The following is a 26,992-nucleotide window of genomic DNA, read 5'->3' on the forward strand; positions in this document are numbered from 1 at the left end:
GTACTGTCCCACTAATCAAACTACTGTAGTTTCCAGAATTCTTCTCTGATCAAATCATCACTGTATTTATCACTGGATGCACAAATTGGCTTAATGAATTGCTGCTTTCAAAGACATAGCTAATGAGTAAAGAGGCTCTTCTTCAAGTAGTAAAGCAATGCCTAAATCAACATGTGATTTCTTCTATTCAAAAGCAATGAACACCTAAAGTTTCTTAAATTTGAACTTACACCTTGTCCTTCTCATTTTATTAGGTAACTAACCAAAATATAATTTTTAAAAAAGAAAAAAGAAAACTTAAAAAGTATATGACAGGAATATTTTTTTTTAATTTGGAAAATAAGATAAATTTAATCATTAATTATGGTTTCATACTACCATGTCTCCAAAATACACATGACCTCTTATCTTAATCTTCAGCACTAGTCAATGACTATCACTCTTATAGGTAAATTTCTTAATTCTTAAATATAAATCAGCAGGTAGCAAGAGCTCAAAATAACCATGCCAAAGCAATGACCTACACAGAGCGGGCATTTAATATTTACTGAACAAATGAATAAACAAATGAACTAATGTTATAACGATAGAACTGAACAAATTATGAGTGACTGAGGGCAGATTTTAAAGTTGATTGCCGATCCTAAAAATCTTACCAATTCTGCAACTAGAGATGTTATTGTTTCACAGTCTGATTGAAATAACCATCTCTATTTTGTCTATTCTTCACTTCCAAATATATATTACAAAAACAGCCTATAATTTGAAATATAAAGGATAAGCAATATCACAACACAGAAAAAACCGTCACGGCAGCAGCAAGTACATATGAATTCAATATATTTTACATGCATAGATCAAAGTTTTAGGAAAACCTAACTAATTTCTGAGATTTAAACAATAACAGCTACTATAATTTAATGACCTCGTAAGTGCTAGGTATTTAAATACATTCTCATTTAATCTTCATGACAATTGTGCAAAGTATTTTTATTCACATCTTTACAGATGAGAATACTAAACTTCTGTTCGTAAAGATAAATTTGCCTAAGGACTCTCAGCTAGTAAATAGCAGAACAAGTTTGACACAACAAAACCCAGGCTCTTTTCTCTACATCATCCTCATTCAGTTCCCTTCTACTGTTCTTCTCTTACAAAGACTAAAAAATAAAAATATATAAAATTAAGAGCCAAAATAACTTTTCCTTTAAAAGCTACTTTTTATCTCTGACAGAGAGCATAGTCTCAAAGTAAATTTTGCAGAGGAGTATATATTTATATAATTACTAATATTTATCCATATAATATTTTACTTAATTCCTATTTTTGGAAACAATTGTACCTTGTATCCTATTAAGCAATAATTGCATGGTGAGATGCTTCTTTTTTACTATTCACATTCAGGCAACACACCTGATTTACCTTTAAACACTCAAGAATTCTGATGTGTAGGGCTTCCGGGTAAATATATAACTAGAAACCACAAATGTTTCTCCAAACTGTGCAACTTACAAATGCAACTAAAATGCGACTAAAATACAAGTATATTATTCTGACAAAGGTATGACAAACTATTATCACTAAAGATGAATGTTTTTCAATCACGCTACAACAGAATAACGTGAACAATGGTAAGTCAAAGTTACATTCCATCAGAAAAAAACTATTTACATTTTAAACAGACTATATTGTCCCAAGCAAACGGTAGCCAAAATCAACTGAATGCCAAGAAAAACTCAAATTAAATAAAAATTTTATTTAAAAGCCATGATAGCCATTTTTTTTCTACTGCAGTTACATGGATTCTGAAATAAGGTTAACACTGCAACTTAAAGAAAACGAATACTATCTGGATATTGAGAAAGACTACTTTAAGCGTCTTTATACAGTGAAAGAAGCCAGTAAGAAAACAAAATTAGATAGTACTATATACTAAACTATTTTCATGTTATATGTAATAATATATTCACCAGCCTGTATAATACCTCTGATCACTTCATTGTCACCTGCCAATCTACAAACTGAAGGGATTATTGTTTAATTTGCTTCCTACTGTTAATTACATAACAACCCCTCCCCAAAGAATGTCCTGTGAAACTGATGATCCTAGATTCATAATGTAATGCCTATTATTTCCTATAACCATAGAAATAACAAGTAAACTTACTGTATTACATTGAATGCTAACAAAATCTGTGAAGTCGAGTCAAAATTGAGGCCTTAACTGAGCAGTTGAAAGTGGCTTCAGCTATTTCTAATCTAATATCTAATATTAGATGAGAGACTCATTTCCTTACTTTCATATCATCCTAAGGATCCTCTAAGGATTTGATAGAGCCTTTCTCTGCACAGCAAACAGCATAGGTGTATACAGGATTTTCATAAATGATTTTGATGTTCTTCTCTGGAATAAATAACATCACAGACTGGGAATTCACCAAAAACTGACAGCTTTTAAGGACTGGGATTCCTTTCAAATGTCGTCATTACAACAGAGGCTCAGTGAGAAATGGAATCTCCTGCAAATCAAATCTGTTGCAATGGTTATTTTTTCCAGAGGCTAACTGCGCGCGCGCGCGCGCACACACACACACGCACACACACACCACACACCACACACACACACACACACACACACACACACACCCCTCTCGCCCCGCCCCGGGAGAAAAGGAGATGCTGGAAAAATAGATATTCTACAGTAAGCCTCTGCTAGAAATACTCAAAACGAAACAAAAAGTTTCTGGATGTCAAAATTCTAGGGACACTCCATGAACATCCTCTCCTACTTGACATCTATCAGTCCATAGTGCCATTACTTCAAACTACTAGACAGTAAGAATTTACTAAAAGTTGTTATACTTTTGACCTTATCTTTCAGAGATAGTGAAAGATTTGTGGGTAAAATGATAATATCCAAAAATTAACAATGAATGTTTTTTAGGAAGAGGCTGGTTTTTTTAAAGCTAAATTATCAAGTAACTTTTGAGTTCCTCAAGGGTAGGAAGATAGTTTTTAATCATTTTTGAGTCATTATTATTTGCTTTATTCTATTTTTATTTTTAATACTAAAAATCATAAGGAAGGAAAAAATACCCCAAATTATTCAATACCTAGATGATGATGAGAGGAGAGCAAGGAAATAGATGAACCAAGATTGTCCATGCACTGATAATTACTAAAGCTAATGATGGGAACATGGGGGTTCGTCATACTATTATTCTCTGCGCTTTTGTATATGTTTGAAATATTCCATTTAAAAAAAAAGTTTCACAGATTCAAAACAACCTATTTATCAAGCATTTATTGAGCACTTCCCATAGTATACTACATTATTGTTCCTAATTATTCACTCTCCCTTTTCCTTCCTTAAGAGAATTATACAACCTCACCCATTATCACGGGACTTGCAATGCCCTCTTTGGGAGGAGTATACATCCCTGGCCCTCTGACAATAAGCTTGACCATACAATTTACTTTAGCCAATGTCATGTGTGAGCTGATGTGATATACACCATGATTGATAGAAGCTTCAAGAGCCATCACATGTTTGCATCAGTTTTCCTGCTCTAGCACTGTGATATGATAATGGCATACCCCAGACAAGGGCTGCTCTTTCAGCCAGGGTTCCAAAAATGCTGCAGCCAATCCACAGCTGACAGGATTTAACAGAGCAAGAAATAAACCAGTTTTGTGAGCCACTGAAATTTGAAGGTGTTGCTGTGGTAGCATAACCTAACAAAAGGTGACAGATACATCTACTATGTGCCAGGTAGAGAGAATATTAAAATGATAGACTGGCCTATTTCTAAGAATGTTTTGGAAGGCAGTCAAAAACAATGTTAACTATGGTTATCTCTGAGTAGACAGTTTGAGAACTGGTGAGTGTGTAGGAATAGTGATAAGATCAGAGGGAGACTTTATTTACGCCACTGTATATCATTTGAATTTTCTTATGTATATTTTTTTAACCTGAACATCATCATCTAGGTATTGAATAATTTGGGGTATTTTTTCCTTCCTTATGATTTTTAGTATTAAAAATAAAAATAGAATAAAGCAAATAATAATGACTCAAAAATGATTAAAAACTATCTTCCTACCCTTGAGGAACTCAAAAGTTACTTGATAATTTAGCTTTAAAAAAACCAGCCTCTTCCCAAAAAGCATTCATTGTTAATTTTTTAAAATGGCAAAAGCTAAATGCAAAAAAAGGGGGCAGGGAATGACATATACAATTCTTTCAGTTTACTCATCTTCAAGTTTCAGTGAAGTACAGGGTTTTGTATATGGGTCATGCAGCTACTGATTGCAAAGGAAATTCTTTCAATTACATTATTTTAATAAACTAGTTAAACTGGTGAAGAAGCTTGCTCTAAGCACTAAGTTTTGTGAACAAGGCTTAACAAGTACTACTACAGACAGTATCTACTCTACTAAGCCCATGAAGGGTAAAATTATAAAGAAGTGTTAGCAAAAAAAAAGGAAAAAATTCTAACTACGACTCTTGTAGTGATTAAATAACACTTGAATGGTTACATAAGTTCCATAGAGTAAGACTTTACTACATGAACATTTACTTAAATTTGAGCAATATTTGAACATAGCAGTGTCTTGCAAATATGATTAGGAACACGTCTGTACTTTTCAGACTAGCATCTCAACAAACTACAAATTTTAACCTTCACATCACCTGAGAGGCAGATAGTATACATTATAATCATCTATCTTCCACTACAAAATATTTAAATACTCCTTCAGCAGTACTTGCCCTGAGGCCTTGCCCAAACTGCAAATAAAACAGGAAATAAGCTGACAGTGCATGTGCCACCAACAATCTCCGAAAAGATCAGACCTTCACCCACAAGAACCACTTCCTGTGAGTAAACCACAGAGACTGTACAGGGCAAACCACAACATATCAACTTGTGTCTGGAACACAAGCAGATAATTCATCTAAAATCTATGGAAGGATATGTCTAAGCACCTTCACAAAATTTCCTACATGTTTTTAAGTGTATTTTGTTGACATCTTCAGATGCCAATGAAGTCTCTAGTTTTTCAGCAGAACGAATCTACATTTTCTGAATCCAAAGAAGACCTACAAAATCCTCTTTGATGTCGTGGGTGAACCTAAAATCAGCATTTAAATATAAATGTAGTCTCAGAGTAATATCTTTAAATGACAATAGGCTTTATAACAGCTGACCTTTAGATAACAATATCAACAGAAAACATAAAACTTAGTTAATCAAAAAATAAGAGTTGGGAAGGGAAAGGGTGGTGGATAACTGTCTAAAACCATTTAGAGTCATAAACGGAAAATGGGAGGCGAGCATTATTTAGCCTGGTACAGCAAGTAACAACTTAAAAAAAAGTTTGAGCTGAAGATCAGAAAAACTTCCTGACTACAAGATATATCAGGTTGTTTATTCAGTCTCCTGAGGAAGTGATGGGTATCCATCCACTCTACAGATGCTTAAAATGAGAACATATAAGGTACTCCAAAGCATCCTGTAAGAGAAAATATCCCACTCTGACTTGGTCAGGTTGGAAAGTTACTAAAGTAGGACAGAAAAATATAATATATATAGAAAAACAATAATTTAAAGTGAAAAAGTGGGGAATTGATAGCCAGAAAATCTAAGTTTAAATCTTGAGTCTCTCCTTTCCAGTTTTATAACCTTGATTTAAACTCTGAGTTGCCTAAAGAGTAAATGATGATCTATCTGCCCTATGCTGAGTTGAAAACACTACAAATGCTAAAGAATTATACTACCATAGAATATTAGTATATACACGAGTATTTTACTCAAAAAGAGACAAGATATTTATAGTTTTGCTCATTTAAAATTTCAGTTTAAATGCCACTATTTTGAAGAGTCTTAATTATTAAAAGGGAAAGGAGCACATCTTCAAATGAAACTTTAAAACATATCAAAACCAAGTTTTAGCAGATGAGACCAAGTAAAGTTAAACTCCTGTTCCTGAAAATACGTTATGGTCAATTTCTAGGAGATAAGAAATCACATAAGAAACAATTCTAGTACCTCTGTCAGACAACCATGACTTAAGAGTTTCTCCAATTAACTCTGAAAAAGAGTTAAAATATCCTGCTGTTTCTGTGACCCATATTAGTTTGGGAGGCAATTCATATTCAATTCTGGATGTCTTTTAGAAGAAGCAACCACATGTGTTTACATAAAAGATTTTCCAACTATTTTCCCTGAAATCACAATGCTCCACAGAAAAATATGTAAAATCCACCATTTATGGGTTCCATCAATGTTTGCCTCAAATTTCATTTTTTAAACTGAAAATTCAAACTTATGTTTAAAAACAAAAATCCTAATACGTTAACTCAACATTATATACTACATTTTAACAACTGGAAACCACCAATGTGTTAAGCAGTACTGCCAGGTTAACATATTTTTGTATTGATTCAAATAAAGCTCTGTTGTCATCTCATTGAATAAATACGAACATGTTATAAATGTGTCATTTATGAGGAAGATTATGGCTCTATATTTTTTAAAAAATTTACTTTAGACTGTACATGTCTCTCATGTAAAACTAAACAAGTGAATGTACTAATTGCATAACTATATGAATCAGGATTTTATACTGAACTAAAAGACTACGTAATTATGATCCTGATTCCGAACTTCAATTTTGTAATTATCAAATGACTGACTTTACAAGTAAATATTACAAATAATTTCACTTTGCAGATGACTCAGGCTACCTTGAAAATAGCACACAAACATGAGTTTTTTATTTTTAAAATCAAAAGCATTACATTGGCAATGTTGGCAGAAATAGTATCTCGAATGAAATGCTAATTACTGAGTATATGCATATGAAGTCACAGGTTTCCACCCTCACTTTTAAAGTTTACTTAAGTTAAACAAGCTTAAAGCTGAACTCAGTGCTAAGAAAATGCCAATAGATCAAAAACCTTTGTTAATCTACAAATCAAAACAACAACAAAGATCCGTAAAGTCCTAGACACGGTCCATATATTTCAAGAAAGACCTTATTACAAAATCCTAGACTGTCCTTGAAAATTCATTGTTCTAAAATCTAGACTGAAATCATTCTTTAAGTCCGCTGAAAAATCACTCTCTTCTATTTCTCAGAAGAAATTCCAATTGCAATAGGTCCCTTAACTTCTCAGGAACAAAAGACAGGCTTCTAGGATTGGAAACAAATATACTTTAGGATTGAATGAGGTAATCAGCGCAAACTAAAAAGCAGCAATTATATATTCCTATCACTTTTTAAGTGCTGATTCTAATAGTTGAAAACTATAGTCTCCAGGTCTCACCAAAGTTACAAAGCAAGAGACTGGAAGGTATTCATAAACTGCTTAGATTTTTGTTTTCATGCTGTACATATATAATACATAAAAACTTTAGCTACCATAGTTTGGGTTTTAAATTGATAATTATGTCTTTAAAAAAGGGGGTGGGAGGTTTCAGGAGAAGATGAAGAGGAAGAAGAGTAAATGAATGTTAATTTAACTGCAAAATAACATCAGGATATATAACAGAGTTCTGAGTATCCAAAGTGAGGAATCAGAACCTAAACATAGGTAAACTGCATCCCAGCCCCAGCACTTCCTTAAAGCAAGAATTAAACATTCTTATCTTGGTCAGCCATGTGTCACCTGCCACAAACTACAAAAACAACAACGCCCAAAACCAGCTAGTCTGATTTCAAATAAGGATAGAGAAATTCTGTAGTCAGAAGCACCACAATGAAAGGACTCTAACTCACACAATTGGCCTAATGGGTCTGCACACTCTACAAAACAAAGCCAGATCACATACAGTACTTCAAACTTGAAAGGATCTTTAAAATGTTACACTGGCACTGTTAATTTGCCAACAGCTCTATAATCAGAAAGCTATACCTACAGTGCACTGGAGTTAGTGAGAAAAGAGGATGAGGTAGGCAGAGCTGAAAAGTTAAGAACTATTCTATACTCATAAGTTTATTAAGGCATGCTGGCACAGCAATACTACTAAACCAGTATTTTACTCCACTATACATTAAAATCAGGGACAACTACTCTCCTAAAGAGCAAATGGATACCTTATTTTTAAAAAATAAGATATGTTTAAAGAAAAAGTAATGGTCACATAAGAATAATTTTTGTAAAAAAAAATTAGTACATTTCTTAAACAATACAAGTATCCATACTATCTCAGCAGAGCTTACTAAAGTAGTTTTAAAGGGTTTAAAAGAAAAAAATGAACCAATTTGAGGATATTAATACTCAAACCAATCTGTAGATTCATTTTAGAAACTTCATCTCTTCGTCCTTTGGGCCTAGGCACAGTGATCGGCAAAGAACAGGCATTCATTAATTTCATACTATTTCAAACATCACTATTATCACAATGAAAACTATCCACACATTAGTTCCTAATAAGACTCTTGTCTACAGGCTCAACAGAGTGGGAGAGACCTGAATGAACCAGGATAACAATTACCCACATACCCATAAAAGTGATTTCTCAAAAGTAAAATATCTTGAAAGGAAAAGGAATGAGGATAACTAGAAGCAATCAAGATAAGCATTGTTGCTACTCATGTTGTGTATTCTCAAAAAGTTGAAAATTATTTCATTGAAAACTAAAACGATTTTTTTTAAATATACAAAGAATAAACATAGTTTAAATATTTGATATCTTTTAGGTAAACATTCACGTGACATTGGAAAGAATCAACAGGAAGAGGAAGTTCTGTTTCTGGAGTAGCTGCTATGGTATGATAATGGAATATGGCCCTTTTTTTAAAATCAACAAATGAGTCTTACGATTTGGTGAAACTTATTAGGAAATTCAAGTATTTTCTGCAGGAGCACTATTGTTGCACTTTTCATCAAAGTGCTTTCTTTGGCCCCCTAATTCAGTTATTTGATCTTTTTTTTTGAATGATGTAATAATTTTAATGATGTAATTTTTTTTTTTTAATGATGTAATAATTTGAAGGTTGATAAAAAAAACAAGCTGAAATCTGGGACAAGAATACAATGTCATAATTAAACTAAGAAATAAAATGTAGTAAAAGAATTAATATGCTTTTAGCGCTTAATCTCATTCTCATAGGAATAACTATTAAGAGTAAAAAAAACTCCACTTAAACCACAAATAGTCTAGCTCAATTCACCGACCACCACCAGGCAACACAGATAAGTTACATAAAGGACTCAGAGAACTCAACAAATCCACCTGCCATGCTTGTACTACATAATTTGCTTAGGGTTTGTATCCCTTAAATGCAAATACTTCTGGAAAATTAAATACTAAAAATGCAATCATTAAAATCAAGTCCCATGATTTTCTTTTTTACTTTTTTTTTTTAAATTCCTTGATATTGCCCCTAACAAGAGCCTGTGATTTACTGGTAACTTCAAAATTCTGAAAAGTTATTAGATAATAAACACTATGCGGGTCAATATTTAAAATAGATCAAGTTCATAAATCACGCAGCAGTCTCAGAATGAAGTTCACAAATACAAATTCCTAGTGTCTAGAAACTACAGGACAGGAGGAAAACTGCTGATGCACCTATATCCAGCCAACTTTGAGCACTGACCTTCACAAAAAATGACCTTCCTCTGGTTCCAAAACACTACAGAATCCTAATGCATACTATAGACAGAAAACCCCATCATGGTTTTATCTACTTCTCTGAGAAACCGGAGGCAAGTTTCTCTCCAGAAAAACTACATTTCCAAATTCAATCAACAAAGTAACTTGGCAGCAACCCTAGATTAATTGCAGTGCTCCGAAACAATCCCCTCTCCTATGCCTGTCAACTTCACTAGTCAAAGGATAATCACATACTCTCCTGCTAGATCAGCCACATCCTAGGAGGGTAAGCGCAGGAGGAGCTTCATACAAACCTGTCGGTGATAGTAGACTGTGTGCCACTCATTGGGGCCTTTGGCGAGAGGTCCTCTTTTTATCCGACTTGCATTTTACAGCAACACCTCCACCCCACCCCCCACAGCTCTGGAATCAGGCCCGACTCCGAAAGGGACGAAAAAATCCAACTCAAAACTCCATTCAGTCATCTAGAACGTCCGAGTGGAAGAGGCCAAGGAAGGGAGGTGTGGATTGGAGCAAAAGGAGTTATTCCCGAAAACAAACAGAGAAAGCCTTCCAGAAGTCAAGTTCTAGAGTTAGAGAGCAACCCTGGAGAAGGCACGAGGAGAAAACTTCGTCACGGAGGGAAGTCGGAGAGCCGTAGAGAAGGGGACCCAGGAATTTGCTCCGGGCTGGGTGTCGGCTCTTCCTGCTTAGTGTCAGGGGGCCTGCGAGTCCCCGCCGCCGCAGCGCCGAGCCCTCTCGTCTTGGCTCTCCTATCTGGGGCACCCGGCAGCTCGATGCCGTAGCCTCGGCCGCGTCTCGCGCAGTCCCGCGCTAGACTCTAGCGGCTCCATGTCCCGGGCCGGGGGACTCCTCTAGTCTTCCTCGCTGCCCCCACCAGGCTCTGGGCACTGAGACAAGAGGGGATGTCGCGGGTAGGAAGTCCCACAGCCAGAAGTGACAGGAATCTGACCCTCAGCGCTGCGGAGTGCTAGCCATTCCGCGGAGGCCCAAACTCTTCCGCACTCTACAGAGGCGGCGGCGGCGGCGGCGGCGGCGGCTCCTCCCTGTCAAGCCGGTAGGCGGCGATTCCCGCGAGAGGCGGGAGGTTCCCGTCCGGCCTGGCCTGGAAGCGCCGGCCCCGGAGGCCGGCAACAGCGGTGAATCCACAGCAGGGTCGTCTCACCAGGTCTCGGGACCCTCCCGGGAGCGCGCGCGGCGGGCAGAGGCGCGCGGCCAGCGACCGCGGGGGAACGGGTGAGGAAAGCGACAATCGCCGGCGCGCGCAGGGGTTCCGGTTCCGGTTCTATCTTGGCCGCTGCCAGCTCGAGCTCGCTTGTCCCCTCCCCCGCCGACTGTTTTGGTCTCCCCCGCCTTGGACTTCGGAAGGCCGCCTCATCCAGAATCCCTCCGCCGTCTGAGCCTCCGCGCGTGCGGGTTTCCCCGCGGCCCCGCGGCCTCGCTCCCACCGTTTCGTTCCGCTAGCGCCCCAGGACGCGCGACCCAGCCGCAGATGCACGCCCCTCCTGAGCGGACGCCTCCGTCGGATTCTTGTTTGTGGGAGCGGAAAAGTAGTTCTGGGGGGCGGAGGGAGGTGGGAATCATCCGACGTGGGAGCCCCACCCACCAACTCACCGTCGCCCCCTGGGCCCCGGGAATGCCGGAAACCTATACTTTGGAATCTAACCATAGACTGCCAGAGCCCTACCCCATAATACCGAGAATTTCAGGATGAGAGGCTCTTTGGAAATTACCTGCCCCCTTATCCTAGAAACTTATATTTCTTCAGGGAATGTATTTGTTCTCCTTACTTCCTTCGTTATTATAACACGTATAGACAGCTTTTGACCGATGGAAGCGACCTCTATTCTGAAGCAAACCCCAGCAAAGAGAGGTTTGGACCTTGGCTGGCTCACCTGGGGCACCCGCTAGCCTCTTCCCCAGACAGGGCTCGTCTGCGCCCAAGTCCTGGCTGCCAGGGAGGGGTGGAGGACAGAAGTGTGTAGGACTTGGGAGAAAGAAGGTTGGGAACTGGAGTCAGGGTTTGTTGGTAAAAATATTGCTTTTAAGCTGCTTCGGAGAAAGAAGGTTGGGAATTGGAGTCAGGGTTTCTTGGTAAAAATATTGCTTTTAAGCTGCTTCTGCCTTGGCAAATGAAATGCATTGTTTGCAAAATTGAGAAAGCGTGGTGCTTCCCACAGCGACTTAACAATCTTGCTGTGGAAAGAAATGGGGGAAGATAAACTATATTTATCAAGTAAAGAACTATATATATATTTATCAAGTAAAGAACTATATAGTTCTCTCCAAAGAGTTCGCAAATTTTTTTCGTTTTTTTCTCTATCTCCAGGTAGATATAGATATCTATCTAGTTTTGTGATTTCATAATTCAGTATTGTAGCAATTTAAATACCACATACAATATAGTTCCTTAATTCATTCTGCAAACATCTAAAATAGCTATCCTTATATCCAAGTATTTTCAGACTTTTGAGTTTAAACCAGTACCGATAGGTTCAGGACTTCAGCCTTTTTGTAGAAATCAAGTGGCAAAGCAAATCTAGTAAACAGTAGATGTGGAGAGAGGAAACAATTATTGCTTAACAACGCTATTTCTAAAAGTCAATCCCCAACGGTTCATAAAAGGATCCTTAAAAAACAAGTGTTGGCGAGGATGCAGAGAAAAGGGAACTCTCATACATTGTTGGTGGGTTTGCAAATTGTTACAACCACTATGGAAAACAGTATGGAGGTTTCTCAGAAAATTAAAAATGGATATACCTTTTGACCCAGCAAATGTATATCTGGGTATTTATCCGAAGAAAACCAAAATAGTAATTCGTAAAGATCTATGCATTCCAATATTCATGGCAGCACAATTTACAATAGCCAAGATATGGAAGCAACCTAAATGCCCATCAATAGGTGATTGGATAACGAGATTATGGTTCATATATATAATGGAATATTACTCAGCCATTTAAAAAAATGAAATCCTACCATTTGCAATGACATGGATGGACCTAGAGGTTATTATGCTGAGTGAAATAAGTCAGAGAAAGATAAATACCATATGATTTCGCTTATATGCGGAATCTAAGGAATAAAATGAACAAACTGATCAAAAACAGACTCACAAATGTTGAAGACAATTTGGTGACAGGAGGGGGGGTTGGGGAGCTGGAAGAATGGGGTAAAGAGTTAAAGAAGTACAAAGTAGCAGTTGATAATGGTCACAGGGATAGGGAGCACAGCAGAGGAAATGCAGTTAGCATTAATATGATGGGTAAGTGGAGTGCCAAGGGAGGGAGGGAGCAATTGGGATTGTTTTATGAACTATATAGATGTCTAACCAATGTACTGTATACTTGAAACTAATTAAAATATATATATATTTTTTTTTTTTTAAAAGATCCTTATCCCTGAATAAATGCATAAGCTAAGACTGATGGGTCAAAAGAAGGGTCAAAAAAGGAAAAGATAAACAGAGGCCAAAGATGACTCTTTATTGTTCGATTTTTAAATTCAGAGCACAGCTAGCTAATTTTGTACTGTTTATTTTGGGAAAGAATAGAAGCAGATTAGGAGGTCCCAAGCCACTTTCCTAATGATTAGACCAGGACACATTGCCACCTGCTGGTATACCCTGGCATAACAATTCCATTCTGAAAACTTAAATTGCATGTTTTCTACATATACTTGGAAAGAGTTCCATGCATCCATATACAATTACCAAAATGCAAAGGTTATCCCCTAAACTTGTTTCTTAAACAAACTTAGTATCTTTTTTGCCCTATAGTAATAATTCTACAGTGTCAAGTTAATTGGACCCATCAAATCATGCATTTTAAAAATGATTTCCTCTCTTCCCTTTAGGAACACCTCACTACTTGAGCTTCAGGAATAAAACAAACTGGGAAAGTTTCCTGATTCATCTTCTCCTCCTTGCATACAAAATCTCTTGGCAGACTGTTTTCAAGATCTTTCCAAAGTTAGACAGACCCAAAGTTCTAGCTGTGAGCAAAGAAGGCATTTGCTGTGGGAAAGTTTCAGAAGATGGTAAGCAAACGATTTAATTAAGCCAGTCATTATTCATTCCAGAACTATTTTTAGTGACAAAAATCTCTACATCCACCCAAAGTTCTAATGGTAAAAATGTCCCTGAAAGTTTCTTTACAGGTGTTGGTACCTGTAGATTGTTCTAACGGCTCCATCTATATAATGCCTTCACAAGAGTCAGAACACAATCCCCAGGGTCATTAGTCCTTTACCTAGAAAAATGATGGGTGACTCAATCTACTGTACAAGCTCTTGAGGTTTTCCAACAGGGACTTATTCTAAACCACATTCTCATCCCCTCATCCATTCTTTCAACATGCTTACTGAGCACCTACTATTTGTCTAACACTGTTGTAGGCATTAGACTACAGTTCTGAAGAGAACCGAAGGCCCTATTTTCATGAAGCCTACTCAGAATCATTTTCAAGGCAACTGCCCAAATGAGGCAAAATAAGAAATTAAGTTCTTCCTCTTTCTTTTGACAAGCTATAGATTGCTACTCCCCAAAATAAAGTATATTTGGAATGACTGATGATAAGCAGTAAGTAACAGGGTTTTCACTGGTTAGTATAATTATGGGTCAACGTTTCTACAGGCCAGTAGACTTTTTCTTTTTAAACCTCGGCAAAACCACAACAAAGATATAAAAGCAGACTCTGGGTTGATAAAAAGTTGTTTATTTTTATAAAATTTAGTACAAATCTTATTGAAATATAAACTCTCTTGAGCAGTGTTAATTATTACATAGTAATCCAAATGCAAATGAGTACTTTATTTTGTCTGACCATCACGTTAGCCCTTCATATACCTGTGATGTAAAAACTCAGCATATTAATTGCTAAGTCATCTTCATTTCATATTTTTCTGTCAGATTCCTTCATAGTTATTAGCTACAACATCAGGAAAAGCTGAAATGAGGGATTCCTTTAATTCTTCAGGTTTCTCAAAATTCAAAAGACCTAAATACATTCCCATGAGAGTACCCCAAAACAGCAAGATCTGCAATTCCTTCGCTTCTGAAGAGAAAGGGGAAAAGAATTGGTACCAAATTAAGCCTATTCATTTGTCTGATATGGAATAGGTTGCACTGTGCCAAAATCCGAGAGCCAATTTTTTCCTTTTTCTTTTGTTTTTAAGCTCATGTGACAAGCCCCTCGTTTTTACTAGGCTTTTGCTAAAATCAACATTTCCCAGCATCCTACTTTGACCACAATTTTGTTGGAAAGAAACTAGCCAGCATTTTAGGGATACTTATCATAGAAAAAAAAGAAATGAAGATATTACTTTCCGATTATCTTTATGTCCGGCAAAAACTCCTTAACCAAATGGCAGCCATTTTAAAAGACCCACTGTTAATATGCCTTTAAAATTGCTTTTCCTGGAGCAATGATGACTTCATGTGGTCCCAGCCACTTTGCCATGCCTGGTCAATGACATCCATTTGCAAGACCTTTCTTAAGGTTATTATTACCAGTGACCATAGAATGAGCTGACACTTTCTAAGGACCTTCAGCCTTGTCTTTAATAGCCCCATACACTTGCTTACCAATTACCACTGATCTAAATAACAATCAAGTAAATAAACAACAAATATAAATACTTCATTTTTTCATAAAAGCCCTACATTAAAGACTAAACAAATATAAATACTTTATTTTTTCATAAAAACCCTACATTAAAGACCTGCATTAAGAAAATAATGACTCTATGAAATACACAAGGTATTTCATTCATTCACAATAGCATTTAATCTGAGGTAAAAAGTAAACAAGTGACCTGCCCAAATGATCTGGCAAGAGAGTAACAAGATTCTTTAAAATAACCCAAGAATCTTGATTCTAAACCTCTTGTTCTAAGCTTACATTCTTGCTTTTCCTAGCTGAGATTAGAGTATCACAATAAGAAATTATTTTTCCTTCCAAGACTGGCCTTGCCATAATATTTTGTCCATAGATAGTGGCACTTTTTCAAGAGAAAAGAAAAAATAACAACTAAAAGGGAATATATCTGAAACAGAGAAAGAAAAAAAAGCCTCATTACTCTGAAGCCAGTATACACTTTAGTCTTTGGTTCTAGTTTGCAGTATGTATTGCAGACTTGAAATCTGAACTGCATGGCATAGTGGAATCCACATGATAAATCCCTATGGAATTTAGTCAGAGCCTCTCATGCCTAAGAGATTAATGCACAAAAGCCCTGAGAACTGGGATAGTTTTCCTGGTATAGCAGAACCCATACAACAGGACTCAGTAACTCTGCACCACCTGCCTCCCCGACCCCTCGCCATTCATCTCTCATCCAAGTCCCAGCTCTATGGTTTTCATGCAGAAAAGAGTTAATATAGCAGGCCTGAAACAGCTGTCCATGGAAAGACTGGTCATTGGCTGGCATCTGGGAACACAGATTTTTGGAGGGCTCCAACCAGTAACCAGTAAGATTGGCTCACTGTGCTTAAACTGTGCAAACAATGTGGTTGATGCTGAACACCTACTTTCCTTCTGGGAATCAAGAATTTTGCTACATGCTAGGCAAAGACTGCCTACATGACCAGCCCCCTGTAAAAACCTTGGGCACTGACTAATGAGCTTCCTTGGCAGACATTTCACACATATTGTCACAGATCATTGCTAGAGGAATTAAGCACATCCTGTGTAATCTCGTTGGGATAGGACTCTGAAAACTTGGACCTGGGTTTCCCCTAGACTCTGCCCCACACACCTTTTCCTTTTGCTGATCTTCTTTTGTATCTTTTCTGCTGTGATAAAGCGCTGAGTACGACTACGTGCTGAGTCCTGGGAGTCCTCTCAGCAAAGTACCAAACCTAACTGTGGTCTTGGGGACCCCAACACAGTTGGTATAGGGAGGGTCAATAAGTAACCTAATACCACTGCTAGTTTCACCTCCATCCATCTCCCCTCTTTCTACTTCTCTTTGTTTAAGCAGATCCAGTTCCCTGATTCAATGCTCAAAATATCAAAGTGATCTTCCTAAAAATTCCTCATTTTATAGTAATGGGGGTGAATTTATTTAAATAGCTACATGGAAAGCAGGATAGTGTTTGTTGAAGGAGTCGCTACTCAAAGGAATAAGGAAGAAATAGCACTAATCTCTTTTGAGTTCCTTTCTAAGCTGTCTGAGCATCAAGCTTCCCAGGGACAAGAGGACCTAGGGTCACCACAAACTAAAAGGAATGCATTTCGGACCTATTCACAACTACCGCTGATTAGTCTCACTTTCTATAACTGTACTACTGTAGAAATTAGTGTTTAATACTGGTATGTGCTCCACTTGAAAACTGATTGATAAATTCAGCCCTTTTTTGAAATCTAAATTTGTTATATATGCATGATTCCATAACAGCCATATTTCCAACCTGGCTCCCATGGCTGACTTAACCCAATCCATTAGTGGGAGTAAACCTTGGCTAGTGAGTCTTGAGATGTCCATTATGTTTTAGTTGCTGCTCCTCATTCTGCCTGCTTCTCCAGCCATGGTACTTCTTGATGGTTTTCCTCCATGCAAAGCGCCAAATGCTAAACATAAAACACCAAGACACAGCATACATGGCTACTCCCCCAGCCTTCATAAACCACTTGGGCTCGGGTGAGATCATTTCACAGAAAAGGAGGTGAGCTCCTAAGCTAATCCTCACTCCAGTGAAGAGAGCCACAAAGAGGAAGTCCACCACATCTCCAGTGAAACTGTGGTAGTGCCCTGTTTCACGAAGAAACCAGCGCATCTGTAGCAAGGGGTTGGTAATCTCACTTCCAAAGAGGACTGCATTGACCTCTGTGCCTGACTCTCCAAGCACAAGGGCCATGATGATGCCCAAGATACTCAGTGTGTGGTGAGCCAGCATCAGGGCACCCTCAGACTGGAAGTAGATGCACCAGCCCAAGTCGAAGATGAAGTAGCCCAAGGTGAGACACAGAACGTGCACTTGGAGAGGTGTATTGGGTGAACCTGAAATAAACCAAGACAGAAGCAAATTGGGTGACTGGGAATTGTGCTGCCTTACACAGGGATACTATGTTGTTGTCTCTCACACCTTTTTAAATCATTGAAAACAAAAACAATGGCATACGTATGCTTTTTAATGACAACCAAAGAAAAATCTAAAACCGTGGTCTTTTTCAAACCATGTTACAGGCCCTAGACAATGCTATTCTGATGAATCAGATCTCAATAAGTGATTTGAACACCAGCAATGATCTCAGTATCCTCTTTATTGTAGCAGCATAAAATCGAGTTATTTTGTTCTTTCAATTACAATCCTACGGTTTCTTTTTTTCCCTTTTTATTTTTATTTTTTACCAGGTAAGGTCTGCTTCCAGAGATTTTAGTTATCGTGTCCTGAATGTCAGATTAATTTTGTAGTATACTAGGTTCAATTATTGGTCACTGGGGACCCTAACCCATCTGGAAAGTGGACTTTGGAAAGAATCCCAGAAATTAGTGTGTTCCTATGTCCAAGAACACAGGGTACAAAGATCTGGCATGTTCAAATCCATTAAGAACTTTCATATAAAACACAAAGATTAAGTTGCTTTCATATCAGTTTGACACTTTGGGGAGAAACTCAGAAGTTCAGTATGGAAATCTAAGTGAATTTAAAAAAAAAATCTAAGGTATTTTTAAAAATCTTATCCTAGGGGACTTATAGACTGAATTGTGTCACCCCGAAAATCATATGCTGAAGCCCTAACCCTCAGTACCTCAGAATGTGACAGTATTTGGAGATAGGGCCTTTAAAGAGGTAATTAAGTTAAAATAGGGTCATTATGTTGGGCCCTAATCTAATGAGACTGGTGCCTTTATAAACAAGGAGATTAGGACATCGATACACACAAAGGAAAGACCATGTAAGAACACAGCAAGAAGGCAGCCATCTGCAAGCAAAGGAACAAAGCCTCAGAAGAAACCAACCCAGCCAACACCTTGATCTTGGACTTCTAGCCTCCAGAATTGTTAGAAAATAAATATCTGTCATTTAAGCTACCCAGTCTGTAGTATTTTGTTATGGCAGCCCCAGTAAACTAATACAAGGGGATATAATTTCTGTATTCTAAAAGTAACACTTGTACATCTACCAGCTTAAAAGTTAATATAGCGGTCCCAAATAATGAGTCATTGGTTAAATGATGGTTAATGCATATAACACAATATTATAAATAATTAAAAAGTAAAAGGAAGATCTATATAAACATGGAAAGATGATGTCCTCTAAATAGACAATCAAATAAAAATTGCAGGTTACCAAAACATATGTGTAATAGAGTCTCTTTGGCGGTCATGATGGAAGATGTTGATATTGGCTCCATGTTTTGTACATTTTGATGAATTACAACATAACAAGCATTCAAAATTTGTTTTAAAAAAGTTATGAAAAGCAGAAATAGGTGACATATACAATATCAGAGTTAACAATAAAGAATGAAAACTCTCAATGCAAATTATAAATTATAATTATTTTTCAGTATCTTTTGATATTATACAAATTCTGTGAAAAAGTCTCATCCTTCTATGGCTACCCCCAAATGATAAATCTTAGGAAAAATCCTCTGTCTCCTACCTACCTGGGTAGGTAAAAGGCCAAGGGCCATCAATGAAGCCAATATAAGCTGAGAGGCCTATAGAGAGGACTCCATGGGTGAATGTAACCAGCCGGCAGCTCCACTCATAGCTTCGGTGCTTATTCATGCGGCAGAAAGAAATGTAGAGGGAGAGCCAGCCCCCTAGGCTGCACAGCACCTGCAGATATAGAGCTAATGCCATCCTATAATGAAAAAACCAAAACCAGAAAAACAAATGATGTAGCCTAAGAAATCAGCATTGGGTCCATTTGTGCATAATCTTCATTCCTACTATAGAATAGTGCAAAAATATTGCCTTCATTGAAGCACTTCTTTCTCAAAGGACTATTTAACACAAAATCTTTGCTTGACTTTTTTATTAATTATTATTATTATTATTATTTTATGGTGACATTGGTTAACAAAATCCAGTAAGTTTCACACTGTGTGTTCACCTCCCATAGCTGTAGCTATATTTCTGACTCCATGTTCTTAAAGATAACATGTTGGCAACTGGTAAAATGTGTAAACTGAAAACTAGGAACTGCATTGTGAGTTAGCAGACTAATATAACACATTGTCATAAGTAAATGTGATGACTGACCTTGGATGATGATATGTGAGTAATATAATACCTGTATTAGATAATGTGTTCACATTTCAAAAATCTCAATCAGAAACTCTCATGAAAAAACACCACCACATTTGTGGTCTCTGCTAGAGATCATATCACACATGGCAGTTTAATGTGGTTTTAAGTTGACACTAAGCTGAAGTTTAGATTTGGGTCATGGGTTTATCAGTCAAAATCGAAACTTGAGGTACACCTACATACAGAACTAAACAGAGTTCAAATATTTTGGAAGGGAAAAAAATTCTGGTTCTATTCAGTTATGAAATCCAACTCAAAGACCAACAAAGGAGGAAGCTGGATTCTGAGGTACAAGTGGAAAGTTCTCGTTGAGATATACAAATATTAAGGCAATTATTTGATTAAAAATGAAACAGTCATAAAACTACACTTTGAAATTTGTACTGATGACAAAGATATCAAGAGATTGTAACTGAGTCAATGTAGTCAAATAGAACTAAAATCTAAAAATAATCAAGATGTTATTAATATTCATTAGCTCCTCTTGAACGTACAAGTAAAAAAGTCAAAAACATTTCAGATATCTGTCTCATCTCAGCAGGAATTTTCTGCATGGCTACACTTATTGCTTAATCCTACTCTGACAAGTGAAATAGTATCTGTGGACCAACAAACTTCAATACACAAGCCACTCCCAAGAATGCTATCCAGAGAGGGATCTATGAAAGTCAAGTTCTATATAGCTTTCATCTGAAATCAGATTTCTATTCAAGAAAACAGTAGATGTCAATCATAGACCTGAGTTCCAATTGTATCTCTGACTCTAACTAGCCAATAAGAGCGTGTGGGCAAATCACTTTAACCAAAAAGGGTGAAGGGACCAAGAAATATAAAATTGGTAGTTAAAAAATAGTCACAGGGATGTAAAGTATGGCATAGGGAATACAATCAATAATATTGTAATAACTATGGTGCCAGGTGGGCACTAGACTTATTGGGGGGATCACCTGGTAAGATATGTAAATGTATACTAACCTCTATGCTGTATACCTGAAACTAACAAAATAATACTGAATACCAACTGTAATGAAAAATTTTAAATTAACATAAAAAAAGAAACCTCTATAATCTGGTCCAGTTCTGCGATAAATTTTGTAAAACATCTAGGCCAATTTTCTGAGTAAGGGCCAGAAATACAAAGTACCCAGAATGAAAAGAGCCAACCTCTCATTTCCTTTTAAAGCTCAAGGTCACCAGCCAGTAATGCGGCTCAGCTCATTTGGATATGCCGATTAGTACTTTTAGAGTCCTCTCCCCTGAATCCTAATTCCCTGGCAGAACAGAGGAAACAGTAGCCTATTTACAAATACTTAAAAGAAGAGACATTTGTAAATGGCAGATACAACTCTGTGACCTTCGGAAAATCATTCCGTCTCTGGGTTTCGGCTTTTTACTCTTGGGTGAAAGAATGGAGGGTATTTAGATGGACGTTCCAGCTCAGAATTCCAAGCCTCCTGCTGTTCGTGCCAGGGCCGAATTCTGGCGAAAGAGCGTTGGGCGGGGCCCCTTGGACCCGGCCTGGGAGCAGGCGTGACTGGGGCGAGCAGCGACCTGGGCACCGACCAGGCACTCGGAGCGCAGCTTCCTGAGGCGGGCCTACGGATCACCAGCCACGCCCGGCCCAGGCGCACCTGAGCCGGACCGTTAGGCCCGCATCCGCCGGGCGCCTTAACCCGGCGCAGAAAGGCCCCGGCGCCCAAAAACAGAGGGAGGGACTTTCCCTCAGAGGCTAGGCCATCCGTCCGCCTCTTTCCCCACCAGCCGGCCAGGCGCGCTGTGCCCCGCAGGTCCCAAGCCCGGCCGGGCTGCCGGAGCCGGGCGTTTCTCGCCGCACTCTTACCTAGAAACCTCGGGCTTCTGGGTCTCGGAGCTCAGGGCCCGGATCCCGGGAGCGGGAAGCAACGGGAAGAGGGGAAAAGGATGAGGTTCTGACGATGGAGGAGCCGTGGGCCTGGGGGCACCTGGTGGCTGGGAGGAAGGAGCGCAGAGCCGAAGCTAGACGAGAGACGTTCTGAAAGCAGGCGAAGAGTCCTTCTTCTCTGAAGGCTGGGCTGGGGGTGGCGGGGGAGGTGGGGGGGGGGGGAGGGTGGCGGTGATCTGGTGGTGACGTGAGACCTGCAGGCTGTTGCTCTTGCTTGTTTGTTGTCTGTTTGAATAATTATCCATTTCCCTCATCTCTCCCACAATTAGACAGCCCATCCAATAAACACCTTAGCACCTACTAAGTGCTTGCCTCTCTACAAGGCACTTCGGATATGCAAGATGTAGTCCCTGCCTCTTTCCCCATCAGCCGGCCAGGCGCCCTCATGCTTGAGTCTAAGTTGTGATTGTGAAACAAGTACACATAAAACTAATTTCCAGAAAAGTGCCCAGGCCTGGAAATTAGAAGTTATTCCTTCTTGTTTTAGCCCCGTCACCAACTTGGCAGAAGAGCATAAGACTTAAGAGTAAACCTGGCTTGATTACTGAGTGTACGTCTTTGGTCAAGTTATCTAACTTTTCTGTACCTCATGTTCTCATCTACAGAACAGGGATAGTAATAATAGTTATCTCATAAGGTTATTGTGAGAAATTTTACACACTTAACATGTGTAAAGTGCTTATAAACAATGTCTGGCATATGGAAGTCACTACGTAAATGTTAATTATTGTTGTCACTTTCGGTAAATTCTTTCTCCTCTCTGGATCTATTTAACAGCAAATTTGAAGTGAGGACCAAATGTAAGTATACTCAAATGCAGTAAAGGGGGCATTTGGCTAGATCAGCACAGGTGACAATGAGGTGCTGACAGGGCCAGACACTCATAAAAGCAGAGGAATGAGCTTAGGCTAGGTCTGAGGAATAGCAAGTCTAATTTTGGTCATTTGTCTTGCCAATCCTTTAAGAGTAAGGAGTACCTTGTTTTCATCTTTGTTTCCCTATACCTGGTATGAAGCAGGTACAATAAATGTTTGCTGGTTGAATGAATGGGAAATGAACCTAGAAGAGTATATTGGAAATATATTGTAGCTCATAAATCTTATTATGTATACCACTTGGGAAGTGTTTTAAAAATATCCTTTGTGCAGGCTGCACCTTAAAAATGATTTAACAGGCCTGGTGTGGGGCCCAGGAATCTGTATCTTTTAAAACCTGCCAGAAGTCATTTAGATAATTAGTGACGTTTGAGAACCACTGCTGTTAGATCATCTAAAATAGCTGATGCCAGTCTGAGGCATCTTAGTATGCAGATAATAGAAAACCTGTGATGCTATTGGGCCAGGGAATAATTTTATCACGTTCTCCAAGCCCTTGCCACTGAAAGTGTGATCCATGGGCCAGCAAAATCTGCATCACCTAAGAATTTGTTAGAAGCACAGAATCTCAGACCCTAAACCCAGACCTACTGAATCAGAATCTGCATTTTGATAAGGTCCCCAGTGATATATATGCATATCTGGGCAGTATTTTTCAACCTTGATAGCACAATGAAATCACTTTAAAAGGACCTTTAAAAAAGTCCCAATGCCCAGGCCACACCCCAGACAAAATAAATCAGAATTTGTGTGTAGCTATCTTTTTAAAGCTCTCCAAGGTGATTCTCAGCTCTCCAAAGTTGAGAATCCCTGCTATATAGACACTCAACAAAATCAGTATAAGATGAATCAGAGAAGACAACCCGTTACAAGTGGGTTGGAATAGACGAGATAAGAGGTAATGATAGCCTGAAGAAAACATGAAAATATCCATTTCACTAAGTGGATAGTATGCAAATCTCAACCTTTTTCTCATTTGTTATTGTCGCAGCATTTTTTTTCTTCTAGTATCTGAATCTGGAACTTTCTTCTTGCCGCCACCATTTCCTGGGAAAGAACAGCATATTAAAGGCTTCAAGAGTCTAAAGGCTGAGGGGATAAGGGAAGGTGCCACTTCCAGACTCTATTAGGCCTTTATCCTAGGGTGATTGGGATTCCAGGGTTAAGCTTCATATAAATTAAATTTTATTAATTTATATATCTTTGGGCACAATTCTTGTTCCATCAAAGCAGATCCTAATCAATAGCAGCATCCCCCAGAAAATTTCTGGGCTGTTAGGGAGAGCAGGTGACAAGAGGCTCTTCACCAATTTACTTGAATAACAATGACAATAATAAGCATTGCAATAATAGGTAATATTAATGTACCAGGCATTGTTTCAAGCACTTTACATATAGTGATTCTTTTAATTCTCACAAATCTATGAGTAACTCCATTGTTACTCCCATTTTACAGGTAATAAACTGAGGCACAGAGCAGTCATGGAGCTTGCCCAAGATGACATAATTAATAGGAGGCAGATTTTGGTAGGAACCCAGGCAATATGGATCTTGAGCAGGAGTCCCCAACCCCCGAGCTGCAGACTGGTACCAATCCTTGCCCTGTTAGGAACTGGGCCACACAGCAGGAGGTGAGCAGTGGGCCAGCAAGTGAAACTTCATCTGTATTTGCAGCTGCTCCCCAGCGTTAGCATTTACCACCTCAGCTCCAGCTCAGATCATCAGGCATTAGATTCTCATAGGAGCATCAGTCCTTGGTGCCAAAAAGGTTGAGGACCGCTGCTCTGGAGGTCATGATCTTAGTCACCAAAATATATTGCCTCCATTCAACTAGAATCTCCTCCAGATGCACACTGTATTTTTCTGTATTCACAGCTCTTTACATCAGTGAAGGGTGTTAGAAGTTCTTTAGAGGGAAAAAAATAAACTCAATTTTTTAAAATCTTAATTGCATATTATATGCTAGGCACAATGCTAGTAATGGGGATACAAAGAAAAAAAGACAGCCTCAACTACAAGGAGCACCCCACAGTCTATCAGGAGAAGCTGAGCAGTGGGGTCAGCAAATGTGCTACGTGAGACATAACAGGAGCTTTCAGAGTGTATTGGAAGCAGAGGCACTGAAACTGGGTGCTCAGGACAAGATTCTTAATTTGAGAACTGTGATTACATGTATTCTCTGGGTAGTCCAGATAGAAGTCCTTAGTCTTAGGAGCCCACAGCTGGGCCCACTGATCTTGAGTCAACTAAAGAGCTAAGTATGAAATTGGAAAAGCAGCAGCAACAAATTTTTTCTCTTCCTTTCTCCCTAGACAATGACTGGTTGTTGCCCTTCAATTTTCTGTCTGATTGGATGTTGAAAAAGCTAACCAAGCTTTTTAGGTTAAACTTCACTGGAATTATGAGTTTTATGGAATCATGCAGACATGAAAGGTAATTTGATGCTCACTTCCAGATTTGAATCTATTTAGTAACTGTCCAAGTCAATGGACAATGAAAACTACTGATGGCTGAGCAGTTAGGCTATAATTCTGTTTATTTCTTTCATTAAAAACCATGGCCAAATAGAGAACCCAGAAATATACCCCCACAACTATAGGCAACTGATCTTTGCCAAGGAGCTAAGGCAATACAATGGAGAAAAGATAGTCTCTTCAACAAATGGCGCTGGAACAACTGGACATCCACCTGCAAAATAAATAAACTAATTAGTTAATTAATTTAGACACAGATCTTACACCTTTCATAAAAATGAACTCAAATGGATAATAGACCTAAATGTAAAACACAAAACTATAAATCTCCTAGAGGATAACATAGGAGAAAACCTAGATAACCCTAGATATGATGATGATTTTTCATACACAACACCAAAGACATGTTCCACAAAATACTTGATAAGCTGGACTTCATTAAAATTAAGAACTTCTGCTCTGCAAAAGACAATGTCAAGAGAATAAGAAGATAATAAGCCACAGATTGGGAAAACATATTTGCAAAACACACATCTGGTAAGGGTCCATTATCTAGAATATACAAAGAACTCTTAAAACTCATCAGTAAGAAAACAACTAGATCGAAAAATGGGCTAAGGACCTTATAGACATCTCACCAAAGATATACATATGAGAAATGAGCCTATGAAAAGATGTTCCACATTATAAGTCATCAGGGAAATGCAAATTAAAACAACAATGAGATACCACTACACATCTATTAAACAGCCAAAATCTGGATCATGGACAACAAATGCAGGTGAGGATGTGGAACAACAGGAACTCTTGCTGGTGGGAATGCAAAATGGTACAGCTGCTTTGAAAGACAGTTTGGCATTTTCTTCTAAAACTAAATATACTCTTACCATACAATCCAGCAATTATACTCTTTGGTATTCACCCAAAGGAATTGAAATTTTATATTCACATAAAAACCTGCACACAGATGTTTATAGCAGCTTTATTCAAAATTGCCAAAACTTGGAAACAACCAAGATGTCCTTCAGTAGGTGGATAAATGGATAAACAAACTGTAGTACATTGAGATAACAGAATATTACTCAGAACTAAAAAGAAATAAGCTATCAAGCCATGGAAAGACATGGAGAAACCTTAAATGTATATTACTAAGTGAAAGAAGTCACTCTGGAAAGGCTCTATACTATATGATTCTAATTATATGACATTCTAGAAAAGGCAAAACCATGGAGACAGTAAAAAGATCAGTGGTTGCCAAAGGTATAGCGGGCAGAGAGATGAATAGGCAGAGCACAGAGGATTTTTAGGGAAGTGAAAATCCCCGGTATATTATGATGATGAATATATATTATTATACTTTTGTCCGAACTTGTAGAATATGCAACACCAAGAGTGAACTCTAAGGTAAACTGTGGACTTTGGGTGATTATGATGTGTTAATGTAGGTTCATCCTTGGTAAAAGAAAATATCTTTTCTGATGATGGATGTCAATAATGGGGTGAGGATATGCATATGTGGGGACAGGTAGTATATGAAAAATCTCTGTACCTTCTTCTCAACTTTGTTGTAAACCTAAAACTGCTCTAAAAAATAAGTTGTTTTTTTTTTTTTAAGTTCAAATGGGTTAAAACCAGAGTCTTAGTGTGGATCAACTTTTAGCACTCACCTGAGAAAAGATGTCAAGGTAGCCAGGATTGCTGTAGGAAAGGGTCAGCTCTGACACCCATGAGTATGCAAAGAAGAGTGTGTACACACACATACACACACACAGAAAGGCTCATGGGTGGTGGAGTAGTCTCTTTATGTACTTAAAGTACTGCTGAAGGCTCCTC

General features: G+C 38.3%; 2 protein-coding genes and 1 long non-coding RNA gene across 6 annotated transcripts in view; 1 reads left to right on the plus strand and 2 right to left on the minus strand.

Annotated features, from left to right (window-relative positions):
* The window catches only part of ARHGEF12 (Rho guanine nucleotide exchange factor 12), a 148,086-nt gene extending 136,904 nt beyond the window's left edge, over positions 1 to 11,182 (minus strand). For 3 of the 4 annotated variants that reach the window (XM_023526248.1, XM_023526249.1, XM_011385706.2), the window contains exon 1: positions 9,920 to 11,182. In XM_023526248.1, the coding sequence (XP_023382016.1) occupies positions 9,920 to 9,951 (32 nt within the window). In that variant the 5' untranslated portion in view covers positions 9,952 to 11,182. The remainder of the gene's footprint in view (positions 1 to 9,919) is intronic. The other variant, XM_011385707.2, reaches the window with a different exon arrangement.
* On the plus strand, positions 10,731 to 19,219 carry LOC111734078. The gene is made up of 3 exons (XR_002778296.1): positions 10,731 to 10,862; positions 13,482 to 13,664; positions 18,490 to 19,219. It is a non-coding gene; the product is annotated as an uncharacterized LOC111734078 (long non-coding RNA).
* On the minus strand, positions 14,320 to 21,932 carry TMEM136 (transmembrane protein 136). The gene is made up of 3 exons (XM_011385708.2): positions 21,730 to 21,932; positions 19,241 to 19,440; positions 14,320 to 17,627 (listed from the first exon to the last, which is right to left on the minus strand). Exons 2-3 carry the CDS (start codon positions 19,437 to 19,439, stop codon positions 17,089 to 17,091), a joined length of 738 nt encoding a protein of 245 aa, XP_011384010.1. The 5' UTR covers position 19,440; positions 21,730 to 21,932; the 3' UTR covers positions 14,320 to 17,088.
* Between the last annotated feature and the right edge of the window lie 5,060 nt (positions 21,933 to 26,992).

This window comes from Pteropus vampyrus, unplaced genomic scaffold (genome assembly GCF_000151845.1).
Source record: "Pteropus vampyrus isolate Shadow unplaced genomic scaffold, Pvam_2.0 Scaffold755, whole genome shotgun sequence".
Lineage (NCBI taxonomy): Eukaryota > Metazoa > Chordata > Mammalia > Chiroptera > Pteropodidae > Pteropus > Pteropus vampyrus.